Source organism: Monopterus albus, unplaced genomic scaffold (genome assembly GCF_001952655.1).
Source record: "Monopterus albus unplaced genomic scaffold, M_albus_1.0 scaffold16.1, whole genome shotgun sequence".
NCBI lineage: Eukaryota > Metazoa > Chordata > Actinopteri > Synbranchiformes > Synbranchidae > Monopterus > Monopterus albus.
The window spans coordinates 6,025,702-6,048,767 of NW_018127896.1; the positions used below are offsets into that span (position 1 = coordinate 6,025,702).

General features: G+C 42.1%; 1 protein-coding gene across 16 annotated transcripts in view; it reads left to right on the forward strand.

Annotated features, from left to right (window-relative positions):
- Nucleotides 1-23,066, forward strand: part of LOC109955754 (muscleblind-like protein 2a) — a 51,861-nt gene that overhangs the window by 25,732 nt on the left and 3,063 nt on the right. For 4 of the 16 annotated variants that reach the window (XR_002274313.1, XR_002274314.1, XR_002274312.1 and 1 more), the window contains 8 exons: nt 9,312-9,476; nt 10,246-10,449; nt 12,194-12,445; nt 15,558-15,611; nt 16,028-16,178; nt 19,308-19,343; nt 20,467-20,561; nt 21,894-22,022. Coding sequence is in view for 5 of the 16 variants with exons in the window: in XM_020592189.1 (XP_020447845.1) it covers nt 9,312-9,476; nt 10,246-10,449; nt 12,194-12,445; nt 15,558-15,611; nt 16,028-16,178; nt 19,308-19,343; nt 20,467-20,561 (957 nt within the window). In the remaining 11 variants the exon portion in view is untranslated. The remainder of the gene's footprint in view (nt 1-9,311; nt 9,477-10,245; nt 10,450-12,193; nt 12,446-15,557; nt 15,612-16,027; nt 16,179-19,307; nt 19,344-20,466; nt 20,562-21,893; nt 22,023-23,066) is intronic. The other 12 variants (XR_002274315.1, XR_002274317.1, XR_002274316.1 and 9 more) reach the window with 12 other exon arrangements.

Genomic DNA, 23,066 nt, shown 5'->3' on the forward strand with positions numbered 1-23,066 from the left:
AGGGAAATGCCATCTTATCAAAAGAAGGCTAAGGCCTCAGTCTCACCCGTCAACAGTGTGAGAGGTGGCCGAGCCTTTCTTCAGAGTGTCTTATGTATGAGAAGGTGGGACAGTTACTTCAGTGAGCGAGACCATGCTGGCAAGAGTTCCTACATGCTCCTCTATGTGTCTATGTGGATGCATGTTTATGTTTGTGTGTGCGTGCAGATTAACGGCTCTGCGGAGGGTGGGCTTCATATCTCAGCAGGTCACAGATGATCAGATTAACTGAAGCAGGGCTCCAGTTTCAAACTGGATTAGTAGAAGGAACCTGGCCTCTGCAGGTGCCTCACAACAGAGCCACTGCAGCATCACTTTGACTATCACCTCCAAAAAAAAAAAAAAAAAAAGCAGTTACAACCTTGAGATAGCTACAGTATCTCAGCCATTGCCTGAATCCTGATAGCCTTAATTTGTGGCAAGCATTCTTAAATTGCCTTTGCTTGCGTTCTACTGCACAACTACATGAAAGCTCCTTTGTTGAAATCCTTCAACTTCTGTGACAGATGAACAAACATTTTTTCATTAACAGCTCTCAGAAGAATATTGTCTATACCCTGGAGACAATTAGGTGCGCTAATACAGAAACTCATCTTACAGAGTTGAATTAAAACTAACTTGATACAGAGTTTCCTCTCTATTAACTGAACTTTTTAATCTTTTTTAATTGCGCCTCACCATTTTCTTTCTTTTTCTTTTCTTCCACATACAGTCAACTGTGTATTCAGTAGCGTAACATTTACAAACAGTACAGTTCTAATTATAAGATACGCCTGAGCTGCAGTTACACTAACCTATCACTAGCTGCAGTGCCAGTGCTGCATAGTGACAACACCAGCATGTGATTTTCAGCTGATGCACAACAGTCTTTAGCTCTTCTGAAATGTTGCCAACACTGACTTACAAGGAAACAGTGTGAGCCAATGCAAAAGACTGATGACATGTTAAAACAAGATAAAAGGTCACAATTAGTTGTCCGAGTTGTGTGTGGAGATGTGATCAGTACAGACACAGCCTTTATTACACATCTTACATGGAGGCGGGAGTGTTTACTTTTAGGGCCTGTGGGAGAAAGATTCCAGCGAACCAATCATCCAAGGACAAACAAGAGAGATGGAAAAAAGTTTTATCTCACCTTTATCCTACTCTTCTCCCTGTCTGTGTGGCGCTCTTCTCCTCTCTCTCCTTGGGTAATCTCAGACATGTCGGCAGCAGTACAACTCCTCCATCTGTGGGATTACAGCTGGTGAAACAAAGGCACTTAATTGCTGCTGAGGCAACACAGTCCTGTGTGTGTGTGTGTGTGTGTGTGTGTGTGTGTTAGATGTGAAAAAAGAAAGGAGACTATTGCTTCCAAATTACTGCTCTCTGTCCTATACATTAAGGGTATTGTCTTGTTAGTATTCACTCACATTACCATTAATTATACTTTTTCTCCCATTGGGCTCGTGCATCAGGAAATATGACATTTCTTTCCACTGTAATGCGAATGCCGTCAGTTGAATTTACCATTTGAAACTAGGCATTCTTCATCCACTGAAACAAATGTCTGAGTGTTTATCAAATATAAAAAATTGTTTTACATTTCTTGCACTTTAATGACGCAAAGGTTGAAATCATGGTGCTCAACCCTGGTGGAGGTTGGTTCAGTGCATTTAAATCTTTTTACTTAAACCTACTGTCAAAAACTGGTGGGTGTAACAATAGAGTATTACCTGAAGTTGGATAAACAGGTTAATTTTGTTGTTAAAGCTGGATTTTTTTCAACTGTCAAAGGTGAAACTATTTGTGAGCTTTAGTAATTTTGAAAAACTAGTTCATGTTTTTAGTTCTAGTTGTACTGACTATTGTAACTCCCTTTATGTTGGCATAAATCTCTGCATATTTGGATAGCATAAAAACTATGTTTAGAAATTCCAACTTAAAACTTATTTTAATTCCCTTACTTTTAATCAGTGTTAAGTTTTTAGTCTGGTCTGGTCTGGCGGTCACAATGCCATGGAAATTTGCCATGTCTCTGATCAACAGGATGGACTGAAAAAGCATGAATAGAGCCATGTCTTTTTATCTTCTGTCTTTTTGTAAAGCACATTAGCCAACTTAATGCTTATTGTAATTGAGCCATATATAAATAAACTGGACTTGAATTGTAATTTAGTGTAAGCCAAGCCAAATAGAGCTCATCACAGTATCAGTGCTGAAAAGCACTTGACGAATCCCCCCAGTTTTATGTTTGTTCTTACCTACTGTTCGCCATTGATTCCTGTTCTCCATTACCTGCCCAAATGTAAGCCAATAGTCACTGGCTATCATTTCAGTGGATTTTAAGTGTTTCCTGATGTCCTGATGGAGCCACTACAAATGGATCCATTAGTCCAAACAGATCCATTAGACCCCAAAAACAAAACAGGATCCTTAAGATGGAGCATTCTCCATGTTTGAGGATGAAGGGATGCCCTGTCCGTGTGCATCCAGTGCCTCACTGCTCTACTGGGCGCTGGGATCACTGGGTCTGCTTTTATTTCGGTCTCTTGAGCACTGAAGTACCTGTCTGGTCGGCGTCTTGTACCGGGGGGCCTTCATCAATGCGGTATCCTTGTGACATCTTACAGTATGACCCATTACTGGCTGTTTGTGCCCCTGGGAAAGACACCCTTTAGTAGCAAACTGACAAAGACGATTTCTCTTCTTTGTCTGTTCTTCATCCACTGAAACAGATGTCTGAGTGTTTATCAAATAGAAAAAATGGTTTTACATTTCTTGCACTTTAATGATGCAAAGGTCATTAAAGAGAAGTTCTGAACAAAAGGACTGATTCTTTCATGTACTGACATCCTATAGAAAGATGATTTGGGGTTGATTTTGGAGGTGAGGTATAACTTTCTGTAACTGGTGATTCCAATAGGTGGTGCAGGCCCAAGAATGCTCTTATTTGGGTATATGTAGCCACAACTGAATATCTGTAAACAAAACACCCAGCTAAATGATAAGGATGAACCATACATATAGTATTTCTCAACACTGATATTGACAAAGCATTAATGGAAAGATGTAAATGTCACATTGTGGGTGAAAAGAAATAGCTAAACACTGAGGCAACATTGAGAGACAAGGAGATAGAGTGAGCGCCTGTCCGGCCCCCTGCCTTCACTGGTCAGCTGGGATACAACAGGTTCTTCAGCTGTGCTCTAAAGGGATTACAAGTATCACAGGCTTCGTGTCAGAAAAATTAGTGTCAGTTTCTCTCAGCAGCCCTCCTCTCACGCTGAGAAGGACAGTCGGATAAAAGCAGGAGGAAGACAACTTTTGTACAGCTTCTCTGAAGGGTACTGCCATCCAAAGGCCAAATGGCCTGTAGTATGTAGGTATCCTTGTGACATCTTACAGTATGACCCATTACTGGCTGTTTGTGCCCCTGGGAAAGACACCCTTTAGTAGCAAACTGACAAAGACGATTTCTCTTCTTTGTCTGTTCTTCATCCACTGAAACAGATGTCTGAGTGTTTATCAAATAGAAAAAATGGTTTTACATTTCTTGCATTACATTTTGTGCTTTTTGCTAGAATCAGCAAGATTTGGACCAGCAACACTGAGTTTCATCACTCTGATCCTTTAGAGTTTCACTGTCCCCCAAACCCTTAATGGTACATTCAGCTATCACAAGTAGCTGCTGCCTGTTTAGTGCTAACCCTGCATTGTTGATGCTGTTTTCCCTGTGATCTCCCTCTCTGGTTGGTTTCTCTGGATTGCTATTTGCCAATACTGCCAGTCCCACTGGCACTGATCACATCTCTGACTACTGTGCTGGCATCAGAAAAACATCACGAAGGCTCCGATATGTAAAGCCTACCCATCCTGTCTGTGCTGCCGGAGGAAAGGGGTCTTAATGGAGAAACACATGCACACACACATCCCAGATTCCCCAGAGTTAGCACCGTGTAATTCGTCAATATTGTTTCTCAGGTTGAAGCGATGAAGTGGGAAAGCAAAGGAATGACTCGTTTGGAGCGTATCCATCTTGGATAAGCACCAGGGCACTAGCGTCCTCTTTAAGTATGATTGGAACCTCAGGGGCCATTTCCAGTTGTCTTTACAAGGACATTTACAGCTCTTCTGTTGGCTGCACACTATAGGCGGCCACTCTCCGTCTCTAGCAGGCCAGAGGATAGAGCACCCATTGAGGGCAAAATGCAAATGTTACAGTGGTGAACGGAGGGGCTCACAACTGAAGTGCTATTTTGCAGAGGGGGTGGAAGACTGGCTCTCTGTGTCTGTGCCACCCACAGACACACAACAGTCATCACTCTGATCATTCAGCTGGGCTGATGAACGAGGTGGGGGATCAGAGAAAGAGTTTCTGCCACTGATGAAGATGCCAGGGTAAAGTCCAGGCAGGGGATGCTAATACCAGTTATACATGGACCATTTGGGCCAGTGTTCCCTGTGAATGTGTTAGAAAGGCTTTTGATTTTACTTGTCTTGCTTGTCTTAAGGGTTATATCACAGTTGTGGAGGCATCAATAGTAACCTGATTTAACATTAGCACTGAATCAGGCACTCACAGGGTACAGCTGATTCACAAGATAGTCAGATACTCTTTGTCCCTCTTCGTCTGCTTACCAGTAAAATGACGTGTGTTGATGGTGGAAAGACGTCCAGACATGCAAAATTGGCACTGAAGACATTATTAGACAAGAATAAAAGGAGAGTTCAAAATGGTCAGATGATGTTTTTCCTTCAAGGGTTCATTTAGCTCTGCTTCTGTGTATCTGTGGGCCAGAGCTGGAGTAGTGCAGTGGAGAGTTATGTTGTGATTGTGTTGTACCTTCATCAGCATCCTGTTTGTTTGAATTGGGTTGTGTTCTCATGCCAGTATGTTTACTGTGCTAAATGTTTGCCTTTGTTTTTTTACATTCTCTCTGTGCTAAAGGTTTGCCAACTGGAACACTCTGTGCTCATGTCTGATTTGGAGTCAGCAGAATGCTGAGAAAAATGTATTCTTCTTACTTTTGATACTATGTCAAAATAAAAGCCTCCAGACAGTGTTACAAGTAAAACAAATACACAGTTGATGCCTGTTTTATAGCTAAAAAAGAAGACATTTCTGCCAGAATGGATTACCAGAAGTAATCAGTGAGTCCTAATCATAAGAACTAAAAACAGCTGAAGGAGTTTCACTGGGTGGAATGACAGTAATTAATAATAATTACATTATCTGCCTTTATCCCCTTCCCCCTGGATCAACCCTTTTTAATGACATTACTACTACAGGGAAACTTGCCAAATAATAAGTGGTATCTTGCTGGCGACAGTCATGAAGATTTGAATTATGTGCCAACAGTAATGCCTCCTTTTATAAGCTGATGGGCAGAGGATCTATGTCAAGTGAAAACAACCAATAATTTATCGTTGATCTCTCCTTCACTGATGCAAGGAGGTAATTATCCAATCTGAACCAAAGCTGTTATTAGTGTATTCCAAAGCATGGATCACAGCATTTCATACAGGATGACAGGGCAGCCTACAATGAGAGGTTGCCATGTGAGCAACCCTGCTGAAAGGTATAATATCATGATGTAGCTATGGCTACACACTAGTGGCTGGAGCGTGAGTCACAGAGGTGCCTTGGTGCCTTCAAAGATCCTTTTCATAGACGGCTGCTTGCTGGCAATGTCCGCAATGAATGGCTTTCTGCGTGGCTCCGAGTGGGCGGCTTAGACAGAAGGCACAGTGCACTCACCCTGCATGTGTGTCTTTCTGTGTGGGTGTTTATGTGTGTTCGAGTGTCTGCCACCCTCTCAGAAAGATAAAGGTCTGTAACCAGATGATAGCACAGTATTGTCATCAGCCACGCGTACAGTACGTGTGCTGCTTTTAGTACCACCGTCGTCAGTGGAGCACCTCACTGTATATACTATGAGACATAAGCAGTCCTCGCTTTTCTATGTGATGCACTGCTGTCTTTCCACAATGCTTAGCTCATCTTATGTGCTTTGAATCCCCAAGTGTGGTATCTGAACCTGCAGCCTTCGCTGATCATCTTCAGTAATAATTGCACACTCTAAATGTACTGTAGTTGCTATGTATAGCCACCGCTAGGCAGTTCTTGCAGTTGGCTTTATGAGTGTTTTATTACAGCAAGAATTACCTCTGACATTAAGCAGAAGTTTGATTTTTAATGCTTATTTGGAGCTAATCAGAACAATGTGATGTGGGTGAAAGCTTTTTAACTTCTGTGCGCAATACTAATAAATTTACACCTCAGTGAGTTTAATAAATGCATCATTATACTGTATGTGTGTGTGTCAGTCTAGGTTTTATCACCATTGTGACTTGATGACAGCTGTGAATGCATGGATGTCTTTTTCAGGATAAGATTAGCCCAGAATTTAGCCTTGGACTACCTGACCTCACACCTCCAGTCTGAACACAGCTGAAATTGTCCGTGGTATGATGAAGGGCACCGCTTGACAGAGGATAATGTGATATCTGGCAACTACAGTACTGTAGAAACAAACAAGAAGAAACAGCATAGTACATATGTGGATATGAGTGGGAGGATTTCATTCTTTGTTCCTTCCTCAGCCTTTTGAGGTTATTCAGTTTACTGCAAATAATGAAGGTTTTGAATACTGCATTGAATTATGCCACTGTTTTTATATTGTTGGAATTTCCATTACCATGACAGCCCTGGTGTCAGCACCTTCACACTAGACAAGAACGAAGACCAAAGACAGACAAACCTAATTTATGTAAAGACCAGGCACAATGGATCAAAGGAGGTAATGGTTTCACATAACCGACAAAGTAAGTGCTGAGGGTCTGTGGTGTGTTTGCACGTGTCATCATGTGCACCCGCCTTTATTTTGTGTCTGAGTCTGTGATCTCTGTCGGGTGCAGTGGTGGTGCTGTGTTCTGTTTGGGATGAGGTCCAGGGCTCAGCTTCAGCACCAGCTCCCTCTGTCATCACACACAGAGTCACACACGCCCATACAGTTTCTCCTTTGCACACGCATGCACAGCACCTGCCTACGCATTGTCTCTCGTCTCTCATGAACGCGGATACACGAGACTCACATACACAAAGCTTTTGCTAATGTTGGTGGCTATGCATAAGGCTCCAATTAGTTTTGACACCTCTGAGGTTTTTGGTTGAGGGGTTCAGTGCTGATGTTATTCCTCTGGTCTGAACAGAGCTGTTTGTATGTGTGGTCTTCAACAACGTGTACATCTCTGTGGATTTATACCTATGCTGATGTGTGTCTGGGTGATGCCTGTTGTGTGTGTGATTTTAGTACGTGTGGGCAGGTGTGGTTTTGTGCATGTGAACCATAACTGGGGGAAGCAGGGGCTATCGGTGACTTACTACAGCTTTAAGACCAGGGTGTGGCAGTCAGTCCCATGTGACGTGCAACTCATTACACAGCTGATCCAGGGTCTCTGTGAATGTCAGAGCCTTTATCTGATGGCATATGTCTCATAAGGAAAACATCCTAATTCATATTTTTCTGTGTTTACTAATGTGAAAACAACAATTACAAAGGCACATATAGTGTTTCCAGACATAATATCCTTTGTGGTGGAGCTTTCCTTGAAAGAAAAGTCATTGTAACAATACCAAGTGGGTCTGATGCCATGATAGCCAGGTTTTATTAGATTTTCCTTTGATGAGACTTGAAGATTATTGGTTATTTACACAGGGAGCCAAGCATATACCTTGAGCTGTGCTTGATTAAAAGTCCTTCTGTGTTTGCCTGATCTTCTGAAGTAGAAAAGCAAAGCTGTCAGTGTGGCTATAAAGACTTGAACAGGTTGAGTAGCTACTTCAGATCCCTGTAGCATCATGAGTAACACTCTGTTATGTTATGTGCTTTACTAAGAATAGTATGAATTTAATCTATTATACATATTGATTTAACTGGTTCAGAGCTCAGTGGTACTGACAACACAAAAACATTGCAATATGTTTGGCCATAACCATCAACAGTAGGACAATATCTTGGGGATCGATTTTTCTCTGCTTTCAAATTCATATTCATACACAGTAAAAACAAATACTGAAAAACAAAAGTAACATATATGATGACTGTGGACCAGGTAGAGACATTAGTAGTAGTTGTGGCTCGTTCAGGAAATACAGCACAACAGCCTAGTACTTTAAAAAATGACTGGATATTTATTTTTTTAATATATCCTCCAGCCCTACTTGAGCTTCACTCTACTGCCTGTTTCTTAAATGAGGGCACCATATCTTGTCAATTCTAATACAGGTCACTGCACCCATCAGCCGGCTACGGTGCATTAGACATATACAGTACATGATTCTGCCTTGTTGTTTAGTGTTAGCTGTTAGATTCAGGACTTGATATGATTTTTGCACTTGAGTAATTAAACTCAGTCATTGTGTGAGGTCATGAGAGAAATTAGAGAGGTGCTTATATGACATTACTAATTGGGCCACTGTGGCGTGGCTCATAGAGATGAGGGATATTTGGACCTCATTCTGATTTAGCTTCATTTCCCCCTGCTCTCCTTCAGCTCCACTAACACTTGTCATGTCATGGCAGCCATGTTGTGTCCTACCCCTTCAGTCTTCTTGGCCTTTCCATGTTCCATGTTTCCTCTCTGTACTAATTCATATCACTTCAAACTGCCCACATCCTTTTACCCACTCCATCGTCACCACAGTCTCTTTCTCCACAGTATTCTGCCCTTCACTTTGTTGCTCCCTCCTGACCTCTCTTTTCTCTTCCACCCACTCTCCCTGTAATAAGTGCTGCAGTGAGGATCCATATTGGAGTATTGTGCTTGGCATTAGCCTCTGGGTTGACAGTGTAATTGCCTTCATCCACCAGGGTCTCTGTAAGACTGACCTCACCAGCGCTGTATTTGCATTTCCAAAAAGCTACAGGGATTTAGTCATGGTGGCTAGATAGAGTAGTTAGAATCAGAACTAGTGCCCTATCCTTTGTCTACCATCACCTTCCTCACTTCCATCTCTGCACTGAATGCTGGCTGATGTCAGTGCCCATGGTGCAGGGAGGACCAAGAAATGTCAGGGTTTTCTACTGAGGGCTGAGCACTACCTACGTCAACATTTTATAGTTTCAGAATCTGCCACGTCCTCAGGCAAACACACAACTTGCTTCTTATCAAAAGATAGCTGCTTTTCAGTCCATCCTGTTGATCAGAGACTCCAGATTTTGAGGTGAGACTGTTAATGACCGTGTTTGTGTCTCCCTTTCCCTCTCCGCTCTGTTTTCCTCACTCAGGGCCGTTGCACGCGAGAGAACTGCAAATACCTCCACCCGCCTGCTCACCTGAAGACTCAGCTCGAGATCAACGGGCGAAATAACCTGATCCAACAGAAGACGGCAGCTGCCATGTTGGCTCAACAGATGCAGTTCATGATCCCTGGCACAACGATGCAGCCTGTGGTTAGTGTTGGCCTCATGTTTTCATATCACAAAATGTTGCCTGACTGAGGTTAATCTTCATACCAGTATAATTTCAGATTCACTCAGACAATGTGAGAAGTTATTGTGCAGTAATACAGTCTTCTAATGGATACTTTTCTGTTATCCATCCTCTCCAATCAGCCCATATTCAGATTACATCACAGACTAGGAAAATCATTAAATTACTGTCGTATTTGTTGTTGAGATTTCCTTGAACAAAACTGAAAACTCCACCACTGTGCTCCGGGAGTAGCTCGGTAACCAGCTGCCAGGTGTTATCGTGTTTAACTGCATCAGTGTAAGGCAAGACACACTGTAGCTGAAAAAGGATGTGCTTGCTCAGCAAAATCCTCCCAGGTTGCATGGAGGTTAAAAAAAGCTCTTTCCTTGTTTCTGTCCTCATTTCCTTCTTCTTCCTTTTTCTCTCTGTTCCCCTGACTATTTCTTTACCTGTCACGCTCTCTCCCCACCTCTCCTCTCATCTTTCTCATCCATCACTCTGCACAGCTCTGCCCTCCTTTCATTTGTCTCTTGTCTCTTTTTTTAACTTCTTTTTCCTCTTTTCCATCTCTATACCCTCTTCCTGCCTTTCACTGTCCACTTCCCACTCATCGCTTTACATTTGTGCCCATTTGTAGCATTTTTTTCTTTCTCTCGACTATGTTAATTAAGAAAAATGATCCTGAAATGATTTAAACATGAAAAGAAAAGCAGCTATTATAACGTTGTCTTTTCTTTCCATCTACAGCAGACATTTCCAGTCAGCCAGGCCCTGGGCTCCAGCACAGGTTTGAGCTACACACCATACCTGACTCCCATGTCCCACAGCATGGGCCTGGTGCCCACAGACATCCTTCCCAGCACCCCTGTTATCGTTCCCGGCAGCCCGCCTGTCTCTGTGACCACCGGCTCTTCCTCCAGCCAGAAACTTCTGCGCACCGACAAACTGGAGGTGACCCACCCAATCATAGTCTTCCTTCTCTCTCAGACAAGATGAGCATGGCAGCTAGTCATTGCTAACATTCTGTTTGAGGTCCTGAAGTGTAATTATGGGTATGGGTATGAAAGAGATGCAATAGATGAATTGTTCTAATGGCTGTTATTTATTGCTCCAGAGTCTTTACAGGATGACCTCATGCATATTATGGTTTTGATATAGTAGGTCCAAATACATGTGCACTGCCCGAAAGGATTATCTACATACAGAACTGTGCAGTGAATACAGGAGAAGAACAAGGAAACAAATAAAATACAGCTATACTATATGGAAATGTTTAGCACCGTTAAATCCTTAACCTTTGAATGAACTTTTGAATGTCACTGCTAAAGGCAAGAAAGTGGTTTTGTTTTCAAGAAGGAGCACAAATCAGACTTCTTGCTTGATAGTTCTTTACCTCTCCTTGAGCAAAAGTCAAGGAGTATCTGATTGTGTTATCTCCTACAGAAATAATTAAGGCTGGTATCAAAAATATGATGCAACAAAATGAAATCATGTGAGAATGCAGTGATTTTAACACAAACTTGTACTTGCTAGACAGTCACAGTCAGACCAGGACAGTTACTTTAACTATCTCCATCTGCCCTCTGGCAAGCAGCTCTGAATGAGAATAGCTTGGTGATTGTGAAAGAGATCTTAAAGTGAAGGGTTTTTTCCACTACATTTTTAAAGATAAACAATAATCTCCCCAAGGCCTGGAGGTGATGTGTAGGTGTGTGCCTATATGTGTTTTTCTGTGCAAGAGCTATCACTTAGCAACTAAATGAAGCTGACTCTAATGAAACAGTCTCCCCTCTGGGATAAACTCCCACACAAAGCCAGCATATGTGTCCTTTAATGTTGCATGTGTACACTGTGTGTCTCAGTCAAAAGCAGATCCCCCTGTGATTACACCCAGGACTCTGACCAGTCGAACACTGACTGGTTTAGTGGTTGCACAGTCATCTGGGCTTGACACACATTGCAGTGTTCTTATATGCTGTTAAGGTCTTTATATACTAATTTATAGTCTGTTTCACACAAGTCTGGTCTCTTATTTTTTCCTCAGAAAAGATTTAGAGCAGAATAAAGTGAAACCTTCATTTATAGGTCCTGCCATGCTGTGGATATGTTTGGGTTGTTTTTTCCATTCCCTGCTTTTAATATCATGTGCATGTTTGTTTTTCTCCTGATCTATGTGTTCTTTTGACCTTCTCCTTTGTAAATAGAGATTGGGGCAGATTTATAGACTTATTTACAGATTTATAGGAGAGCAGCATATGAATCAACAAAGACTGATAATGTACCAGATGTCCAAAGTATTTTATAGGTTGTCTTTAATTTTGTGCTGTCTTCTCCTTTTGCACGAACACCAAGTTTTGGACTCCTAACATTAGCAGCAACAGTGAAGATTAGTCTCACACACACACACACACACATAGAGAATGAGGTGCCACCTAATGTTTAAGCACTGTCATGACAATCCTATATTCTGTGTCAATCCTCTATATGCTTATGTTTAATATGAATGTTTTGCTGTTACTGGTCAATACAGTGATTGTGACTAATTTTCTTTCCTGACATACACTGAAAGCTCAGGCATTCACAGTTTTTATGTCTGTGTGTTTCTTTGTTTTCTCTTTTTCATGCATACATCTGCATATCTGTCCACATATCTGTTTATGTATCTGTCCATTCCCCCTGACTCTCCTGCTCCCAGGTTTGCCGCGAGTTTCAGAGGGGCAACTGTGCCCGCGGCGAGACCGACTGCCGCTTTGCTCACCCAAGCGACAGTCCCATGATCGACACCAGCGACAACACAGTCACCGTCTGTATGGACTACATCAAAAGCCGCTGCTCCCGTGAGAAGTGCAAGTACTTCCACCCCCCAGCTCACCTGCAGGCCAAGATTAAGGCCGCCCAACACCAGGCCAGCCAGACAGCTGTGGCTGGGGCCACAGCTGCAGCCATGGTAAGAGCACAGCACTACTACAGTACTGTACCTCATGCCTACAAAGTGGTAGAGCAGGAAACACACACATACTTGTCCTCGTAGTAACCAAACTAATCTCACAAGGTATCTGATTGTTATGATACTTAAAGTAATAATTTGTAAGGTCTGGGTGGGACATTTTATGGCACCTATATACAGTATACCCTGAACCTTCCAAGAAGAGCCCAGTCTTTTATTATAGTACTGTGGGAGGCTGTTATAGAGCATCAAGTAAACAAGATATTATTAGAGGTTTTATAGTTGTGGAAGAGCAAGTAAACACAATATATACAGCCTGACATTTACTAAGACACACTGTAATACTAAATTCGGTGTTTTTGTTGATGTCTGTTAGCAACTTTATACCACACAAAACCACATACAGGTTCACTGAATACACATGACTTTCTTACAGATCACAATCTGTGTACACATGCTGCTGCTGATGACACCCACAGTAACATAAAATGTGGAGCACTGCTTTATTACTGTATAAAACATCCCCACCCCTGCTGGTTTATTCTTGTGGACTCCAGTGTATAGTTCGCTAACAATAGTCATCCCAAAATGTATGCAATAAACAGGGTTTAGTGAGCCCATAAACACATCGGTTTAATGCTGCAAGAACAATCTGATATTACCTCACCACAGTCCACTTTAATTTTCCAATGCCCTTGGTTCATACAGAGAGTGTGCTGGCTCACCTATTCCACCCCCACCCCTCTCTCTCTCAATGATGAGTGCGGCTCTCTGCAGATCAGTGCAAATTGAATCAGGGATGGATGAGGAGGTAGCATCATTGGGGGGTGGGGGGTTTACCCTCCTCTGCCTTTATTTGGAAAAATCCCCCAACAGTCTGAGGAAGAGACAAAGGCAGTCAGACAAGTGGAGGTGCAGGCAGACAGACAGTGAGAAGGGTTTGGCAGTGTGTCATGGCTGTGCCCCTCCCTCCTCCAGGCTCCGAGTGGCTTCTTTTCAGTGGTTCTTTGGCTGCTGCACTTGCACACCTTGTACTGCGCAGCGTGCTGGCTGACTTGTTTCTTCCATGGCATGGGCATGCTTTATGCGTTGCACATACCGCTTTCATCGGCTGGCTCCATCGCTGCTTGCTCTCCCTGTCCTTCCCCCATAAGTCCACACTGTGGATGATAAGGTGGCTGTGCATGCAGGTTAGTTTCACTTGTGTACAGGGTAGCAGGCAAACATCAAGGAATTAAAACATGGATAAATAAGAGAGCCTGAGACCCCAAGGCAGTATAACCTAATAATGATCTGTCAGAGCTGCTTTCTTAAAGCTACACAAATATCTTAGCTCAACAACTTTCTCATCGGGTACACGGTGATCACCAAACAACAAGCTTAATCTTATTGTATGTTGTTAGAGTTTCTCCTCACAATCCGGTGCTTCATACTCCTCCTGAGTTCCTCATATACCCCTGTTTATCAGCTTTATGACCCAATTCCAATTTACCATCAGTAGTTCCAAGCTGTGCTGAAGGTGAGGAGGGTTAACCTTAGGACAGTGAGTTGTTTAGTCAGCACCTTTAATCCAATTTTCTTTTAGCCCTTAGCCTAAGCTGAAGCACTTATAATATATAATAAGCAGAGACCCATAAAACTGGTACTGCTGCACTGCTGCAACTATGTAATATCATTATCCATAATTCATTTTTTTAATCTAAACCAAATAGGCTAATGTGTACTGTAGCGAAGGTTACACAGTAATTGATACAGTTAACGTAAGAAGCTCTTATACTGAGATTATGTTGTGTTACTGTGCCACATTGTGTCGTCTGCCATGCTGTGATTTTCCTCCTCATTGCAAGTCGAATGCAGTCACCTTTGCTTTTCATGTCACAGTAATAGACCATCCTCCATTTTAACTAACCACGGTGCTTAAGTCTGTTAGCACTACAGCGCAGTGGCAATGCTTTTTAATAGGATTAATAATGTCAGATACCATTAGAAGATCCACATACATGAAGCAAGAGGCTTGTGCATGGATCCCTCATCACATCCATGTCATCTTTTTTCCTCTCAGCAGTGACATAAAATGTAAGGACGAAAGCAGTAAAACTATTTATTATTACCTCAGAATCATAGGTTGGCTTTGAACCAATATTACATATGTAAACGTGTGATTTACTTGCTTCTAGATTTTAAGCTATGTCAGTTGTATATAGGAGGAATGTAAAAATAAACAGAGCTCCACATTCTGTGATTGATCTATATTCTATGAAATATACTGCAAGTTTGCCTCACATTATCGAGCACACTAACAAGCCACATGCCCTTATGATGTAGATTTAGTTTGAGAATTTGCCTCTTGTTTCAAGCACTAGATGTAAATTGACACCATTAAAGAAAGGGATGTTGTTGTTGCTGCTGTCAGTTAGGATTGCTACATGTTGTAGCTGCCACAAGGACGACAGCTCTCCAACAGCCATAGTGTTTATCTGTAGTTTAAAATCCACCCATATAAATGTGTCCAGTTCTTGCTGCCTGTTGTAAGGGCAGAGGTGCTCACCCACATCCCAGTCTATTGAGGGTGTTGCAGAGATTTTTCAGCCTGAAACGTACACATGCTCACATAGAGTACTTCAGAAGCACTTTAATTATTGTGTGTGTAGGACTGTAGTGCCCTACTCAGATCTCACATACTGTAAAGTGCCAGTTCAGTATTTATAGTACTACATTTTGGTTTTGCGTAGATACTAACAAGTTGCTTTACTGGTTCAGAATTAGTTGAGGTTTCTACAAAATGCTTTCCCAGTAGTTTTGAAGTACATCCTAGGATCTTGCTTTTTTACCAAGTTAACTGTAGATGCTTTTTGCTTTTGTACTAATTCAAAAAGTAGCAATGTTTCTTGTAAAGTAAACAAAACAGTTTTTTGTTTATGTGCATGCCTATTGTTTTGTATGTGGTATACTTGCATTCAGATTATTTTTGTTTTTGTTTTTTTCCTTCTCACCTATCCACAATGCAATGCTGTCCCCCATGACGCACCTCTGCTTGCTGTTACCTGTATGTTAATACGCTTGAATCCCATTGGCCCACTGCCATCATGTGCTCGCTGCCTGCTAATTAAAGACTCAGTCGACTGCCAAAGCAATGAAGCGACCCCTCGAGGCAACTGTAGACCTGGTACTTTGACCTTTCACCTTTTGCTTTGCATGTAGCTTCTTTAATTGTACTGTAGCCACTCACAAAATTTAAGTTGGCTCTTTTGTTTTTGTGAAACCCTGTAAGACATTTTAAACTATAAATATTTATCATTTATGATCAGCATTGACAATTCTAGACTGTACTGTACATGTAGTAAATGAACAAATACAATGTAATGCTAAAATACTTCCAGTTATCACACAATTCTTTTTAATGTGTTGTTGCTATGGTGTAGTTTCTCATTGTCCATGTGATAGTTACAGCAAGTTTCCATGTTTCCCTTGTTGTTTTGTGCATGGACAAATAACAGATTTAGAAAATGTCAGTGCTGACTTGTGTAAGTATACAGTTCAAATCTACTGTTTTTCTATCATGTGTGTGTGTTTGGTGGCTAGGCGTTCCCCCACAGCATCCTCCAACCCCTACCAAAGAGACCAGCACTTGAGAAGAGCAACGGAGCGAGCTCCCTGTTCAGCCCCAGTGTTTTGCACTACCAGCAGGCGCTGGCCAATGCACAGCTCCAGCAGCCTGCTTTCTTTCCCACAGGTAAGAGCTCCAGATCCACACACAAGACACACAAATTCAGACAGCAACACGGGCACACAGATACACTCATGGAATGTGCTCAGCTAACCTTGTATCCATCACAAACTTACCTGTTCGGAGTTTGACACACTAAAGTGAGAGAGTGAGGGTGATGCACATAAAGAGGTGTACCATGTTAGTGTCAGCTAGTCACCTTTCCCTAAACTTTGATCCAGTGCCTGCCAATATAAAACATAACTGTTGCCAGGTGGAAGGGCAGCACAGGGTTCGTTCACAGCAATAAAAGAGTATGGTATATTAGCAGCTGAATATGATACACCTGTAGCTCTAACACTCAAGCAAAACAGGCCTGGTTGTTTCTTACCAAAGGTTCTGTAACCATGTATGGTCTCCAATTTGAGAAAAGAATAAAATAAGGAGTAATCCTAAAAAAAATAATATCTTATATTTGAGAAAACAGCTTTTTCACTGTGTATTTAATCTGTCCTGACAGGCGCTGGTACTGAAAAAAATATCCCATTTTAAAAAAGTAGTTTTGCCTCAGTGTTACCAAATGAATTCAGTTCTGCTCCCTTATTCCTCTTCAGCCCCATCCCCTAACAAAACACTCTCTGTCTACTGCTTCCTAAGAAACTAACAGCAGCTCTAGCCCCCAGGGTCGCCTGCTAAACAAGTTAAGTGCAGCTAATGCAGTAACCTGTAGCCACACTCATGACTCATGATGATGAGATTCCTATCCCCTGATTTTCCTTCTACCTGCTCAGCAGTCTCTTCATCTCAGTCTATGTGTGGGAAGAAGGGTCCAGGTCTTGTTTGGTTTTGAAGCCATAAACTCAGATTTGGATGGAAGCATGTGCACATCACTGTACTGACACTGCACGATGCTGCTGTTTGGCTCTGTCACTGCTTTTTGTTGGATGTTTCCTTGAAACATTTTATAGCATATATGTAAATGTACTACTTGCGGCTATGTATTTAATTGCCGGCTTTTTTGCAGCCACCCAAGACTTTAAATGTAAATAGGAAAGTAGACACTTTGAAATATGTAAAGAATATGTAAATATGTAAAGAAAAGTGGTACAAGATTAGATTGGCTGCTTCTGGACCAGTAGAAGGAAATAAAGAACATATCATATAATACAGAGGAAGTATGACGTCAGTACAGTAAGTGGCTGATTATCTATCTATCTTTGCTTTCCTTCACATTAGCAAACAGTAGCCAGTAAACTTGTAGAACCAGCTTAGCAAAATGCTAGACCTGGCCACAGTTTCATTTCATACAGTAAGTTTGCTGATGAGGGGGATTTCTCTGCTTGCTTTTGTTTACTTCTTTTTAGTGCTGGGCAATGATTAAAATCCTTAATCGTGTTAACTGCATGATTTTTTTAAATTAACTGCGATTAACTGCATTAATATGAGCAGCATTCAATAATGAATTCAAAAGTAGTGCATTGTGCACTTGTATTTTAAAGGTACTACTATATGACCAAAAGTGCAATAACATTTGGTTTGCAAACACTTTAAACAAATAAGGTACTTTTAAACAGAAGCATTCCCTTTACACAGTAGCAGAAAATCTCAAACAATGTAATCAAGCTCATATCAAGGCACGTCAATCAAGGCTCATACATGGCGTCATTCATTGCGATCCTAATAACGTTCCTCAGACCCACATCTTCCACAGTACTAATTGGCCTGCAGTTTGTAGCTATCCACTTAGCTATGGCATTTGTTAGCTTGTCTTGCTTTTGTTTATCTATATTTCTCCCACACGCTACATCGGGTAGTCTCCCAAAACCTCCCTCCCCCTATTTGTCTGGGTGGGTGATTTGCTGGCATCAGTGGTGTGTATTGCATTTAAGTGATACTTCTGACTCGAAGAACTCCGGTGATAACAACATTCAGCTTTGTACTGGCTACAAATGACTTTGGTTCTATCAACTCCGCCGTGTGGAAGAGATTTAAATTGGAAATGTCCACATAAGAGTTCTTTACTAAGTAGCTAGAAGTCGCTAAATCACGTCATCGCCTAATTTGCATAAAATTTGCATGTAATTGTAATGGACGCTGTAGGAGAGAGGAGTAACGTCATGGGAGAGACAAAAAGTGAGTAAAAACACCCTAAATATGTTTAGTACTACAAATGAACTTTCTTCTGTTGATTCTTGGTTTGCTTGTTTTTTATTTTGCCATTTAAATAGGCTGTCACTTCTCAAAATAACTTTATGACTTTAATGCTTTGTCTAGACCCACATTACATAAATCAAATTTGTCCTGTATTGGTAAATGCTAGAATATCAAATTTAATCAATTCACCCTCCTCCTTTATCCGGCTCAGCTGCGGCTTTGCGCTTGCGCAATTCATTAGCAGTCTGGACGCAGGGCGGTGTGGGTCTCCACTCTGCTCTGACTGCAGCTGGCACTGCTGTGCGAGGCTACTGTGAGAGTTTTGGGATGGGGGAGGGGCTCACGGCAGCACCCGCTGCTCGTTGAGGACAGTAAATGCATAGTGATACGTGCTTTCACGTCATTCTCCAAAACACCAGAAAAGTCTCCAGTAACACCAGAAAAAGTCGCTAGATTTGTCGCTAGTCGCTTTTTTGACAAAAAAAGTCGCCAAGAGGATTTGGAAAGTCGCCAGATTTAGCGAGAAAGTCGCAAAGTTGGACCAGTTCACCTGAGCGCTGCAGCGGTCTTAGGCCCGCCTCAAATGCTCTTATTGGTTGAGACACGTGATGACGCCCATCTCAAGCCAGTACTGATCAACACCCCGTCCCTCCTATGACCCATGGTGTGTCTGTATGTGTATTCAGAGCCAGTGGGCAATGGACTTTCAAAATAATAATAATAATAAAAATAAACTGCGTTAATGCGCGATAAAATAATTGTCGGCGTTAATGAAGTATTACGTTAACGTGAAACTAACGCGTTAACTTGCCCAGCACTACTTCTTTTCTAACTGGCTGACAGCACCATTGGAAGAGTAGCATCTGAGCTGAGCAAAGTCTTCAAGCTCTTTATTGTCTTGTCTAACCTTGTTGTTCTCCTCCCTCTCAATTAACCCATTTATTTGTCCCCCTCTCTGTCTCCCTCCCTCTCTCTCCGTCTTTCTCTGCATGAACACAACAGGGTCAGTCTTGTGCATGACTCCTGCTAGCAGTCTTGGTAGGTCCTGTTCTTCCCTTTGTTTACACGCTGTTTGATGTAGGTGGGCATTTGGGGGTGGAGGGGTGAGTGGGCATTATCTGCAGCCCTTGCAGGTGAGACAAAAGGTCATTGCTTCACCACATCACCGCCTGCAGTAAAATGCACTGTGGGAAATTTTCATTTAACTGTCAGTTTTTCTAGGCTGAGATATGAAATCCATCTTTCATGCCCATTTTGTATCACCTGAAAGAGTTGTGCCTTTTGTTTCCCTACCGACCTTCTTGCAAATGATTGTTTATAATTAAAATGTTAGTGTGGATAAATGACTGTAAACTGGTCTGTTCCTAAGCTGTAGGATAGCTACGTACTGTTTGCTGTGCTTTGTTAATCAGGACATTTAAATCAGTTTCCCAGAGAAATGACATGTAACTGGAGGATTTATCTCTGCAAAAAGGGGAGGGAAATTACACAAGCCCCCTGTCGGCTAATCAGAAGAACCTACATTGGTACAGTGATGACTAAGACTAATGATTTTTAATATACAATCCATCAGAGTTGCAAATTTTAGTGTGCGAGATGAAGGAGCTGTCTGGGTTTTGGCATCCTCCTGCTGTTCAGCTTGTCAACCCACAAGGAATAAAAAAATAAAATTCCCATCCCTGCTACCACAACTGTCATTGATTCATTGTAATTGGTGTCCTGTGCCCCTTTAACTTCTCTGGGAAAAACTGCAACCTGATTTTCCATATGAATTTCCTTACTTGTGATTGTAATCAGCTTCTCTCCTCTTGTTTTTTTTTTCTCCCATGCTCTCTGTTTCCTTCTTTCTTTCCTTCTTTCTTTCTTTCTTTCTGTCCTCCTTGCTTTGCATTGTGAATGGTTGCATGCCATCTGCCGGTGTAACCCTAACGATGGCTTGCTGGCTCTCTGTAACATCCGCCACCATCACCACCAACAACAATAAACACCATCCACAAACACACACACACACACACCCACCGACCCACACACACACAACTGTTGCCGTGGTTACCATAATGCTCCACCTACCTGTCCATTGCTTCCACCTCCTCCCCTCTCCCCATTCGTCCTCCTCCTTCTGCCCTCCCCCAACTTCACCTTTCCCACCCTCAAAACAAAGTCCCAATGATGTACAGTGCTACGCCTGCTACTGTCTCTGCAGCAACAACTCCTGCCACAAGTGTCCCCTACGCAGCAACAGCACCAGCCAATCAGGTTTGCTCCTTTTAAAGCTTTCTTTCATCAGTCCCTGGAGCTCTGAATAAGTCCTGCCTTCTAATAGTGAGTTGCAATAACCTGCAGCTGAGCCCAAGCCCAGCTCCTCCCCATCCATCCAGGCGCCTGCACTGGATGAGCTCACACTGGCGTGAAAGCATGCGAGTGGGTGTTTTCCAGAGAATTTAATGCAGAGGGGCTGCTTGATCATGCCGGTGCCAGTGCCGTAGTCACATTTCTCAGAAAATGCCATGTACAGCCCCATTAGCAGCTCCCAACAAGCACTTCTTCAGAGCTCCCACATTTGCAAAGTAGTAGTTGTGTTGTGTTGCACTACTTCCTGGTTTTGTTTTGTTTTGTTTGCATGTTCTAAGTTTTATTTTCCACTTTTCTTGTTGTTGTCAAATAAGCCAGCCATCTGCAGTAGGGGCATCATCTGTACTGCTTGTGTGCTATGCAAACACACACATTTGAGCAAACACATTCAGGCAATTTCTGCAGCACTTCATAGCAGCCGCCATGTTGGAGCTTTTCCTCTTTCCGCTCTTCCTTATTACCTTTTACTAGCTTGTACAATAAAAGCCTCAATAAATTACATGAGGAGGCACTTATGGGCCATGCTTGTCAGGGAGAGACACACACAGGAAAAATGATCAGAGAAACTGTCTATAAATGGACTCTGATCGACAGGGCTCCTGTTGCTGCATGTCAGCAGGAGCCAGGGAAGCAGGGCCAGGTTTGGATGCCATGTTCCCCATTTGCAACTTAGAAATTTCAGCACAATGCTGGCACTCTGCTCTCACATAGCTGGCAGTCATTTACTGGTTGTTTCATACAGAGGTGCCTTGAGGACACGTAGATCAGACGTGTTTCACACGTAGAAACGTAACTGGCAAGCAACAAGTGCAAAACTGTCCACAACAGAGTAGACATGTTCTGACTTGTGCAGATTTTTCAAGACAGAAAGAAATAGTCTCTTTTTATGTGTCTGTTCTTTAAATCAAAGTTAGGGACCGTTATCCTGATTTTCCCTCTTTGTTCCATGTCTTCTCACTACTTTTTTCTTCAATGAATATAATAATATCAACTTAAGAGAATAATGATCAGTTTTTTTAATTAAACAGTTTTAGAAAACTTAAATCTCTAAACATGCCTTTAAAGCAGTTTTTATATTCCATTTGGGAAAAAATGAGAGGGGCAGCTCTCATAAAAAAGTCACAGGTTCATTTAAAAATTAAAATAAAAGATAATTGATCATTTCTTCGAGATCCCACCGTCCATCATTAATCAGCCCAGCACCTTGTGTACCCTGTGCTTTATTGCCCCTCATAGGCCAACAGTGTGTGCACTTCCTGTGAGTCATCGTCTCTTCCTGTAATTGGCATGCAGCAGCAGTAGCAGCAGGAAGCAGAGCTGTTCTTTAAAGATGCATGTTGGACAAGGAGCCAGAGATACACTGACGTCAGCCCTCACTCTCTGTCTTTGTCTGTCCCCCTCTCTTTCTCTTTCTCTCTCTCTCTCCATCCCCACCCTGCATAAAGATCCCTCCAGGACACAGTTAACACTTATAATTACCATCTGTACTGCATACAGTACATGCCTCATTTACTGCAGTCATCCCCATTGTTTGTTTTTTTAACAACAAACAACACCCAGACTATGATTTTATTTTTTGATTTAAGGGCACATGCTGCTGACATCATTGTTTTGCTTAAGAAACTGCCTCTCGGTCTCAGACTGTGAGCTGCAAATCCTGAGTTTGTGCTAATCCTAGGTGGCTAGCATTCGCTCATAGCATCTCCTTGCTTTTTACACCTAAATCCTGGGCCAGGGCAGTTTGGACAGAACTCCAGACAAAACTATGGGCTTTATGATATTAGATATGATCTGCCTTTGCTGCATCTCAAGCCAAAAGAATGAAACCTTTCAGTGGGAGGCATCTGGTGTCTTTAGATGAAATGAAACAACTAGTGGGTAACAGGACAGACAGGATGTTGCAGACATGTTACTGAACTGTCAGTGTGACATGACAAGCAGTGACCAAGCACATCAGCCCATCTCCCAGCTCATAATAACCATAGAGACTCTGACAGTATTGCTGCTCTCGATGCAGAGTGTGACATATCAGCACCCTCTACTGTCTGAATATGTATTACATTACATACTTTACCGGCTATATGAGATCATTCTGGCTACTGAAGTGATGGCAAGATAAGTTGTTATATCAAGCAACTCTTCATCTCGAGCATTAGGTAGAGGTCATTATTCTTATCCCAGTTATTAAATTTAACACACTGGATCACTAAAATCCAATGCAATTAGACTAATAATCTCATATTAATCTGTAAGAATATATATATCACCTTTAATTATTCAGCTCGTCACGTCATCTTGCACCATCTAACTGTGTCAAGCGCTGTCTCCCTGACTTGTTCTAGGCTGAAACATGCTGCTGGAATCACTGCGCCAGATCTAAGACAAACAGGACGTGCAAACAATTCTTGG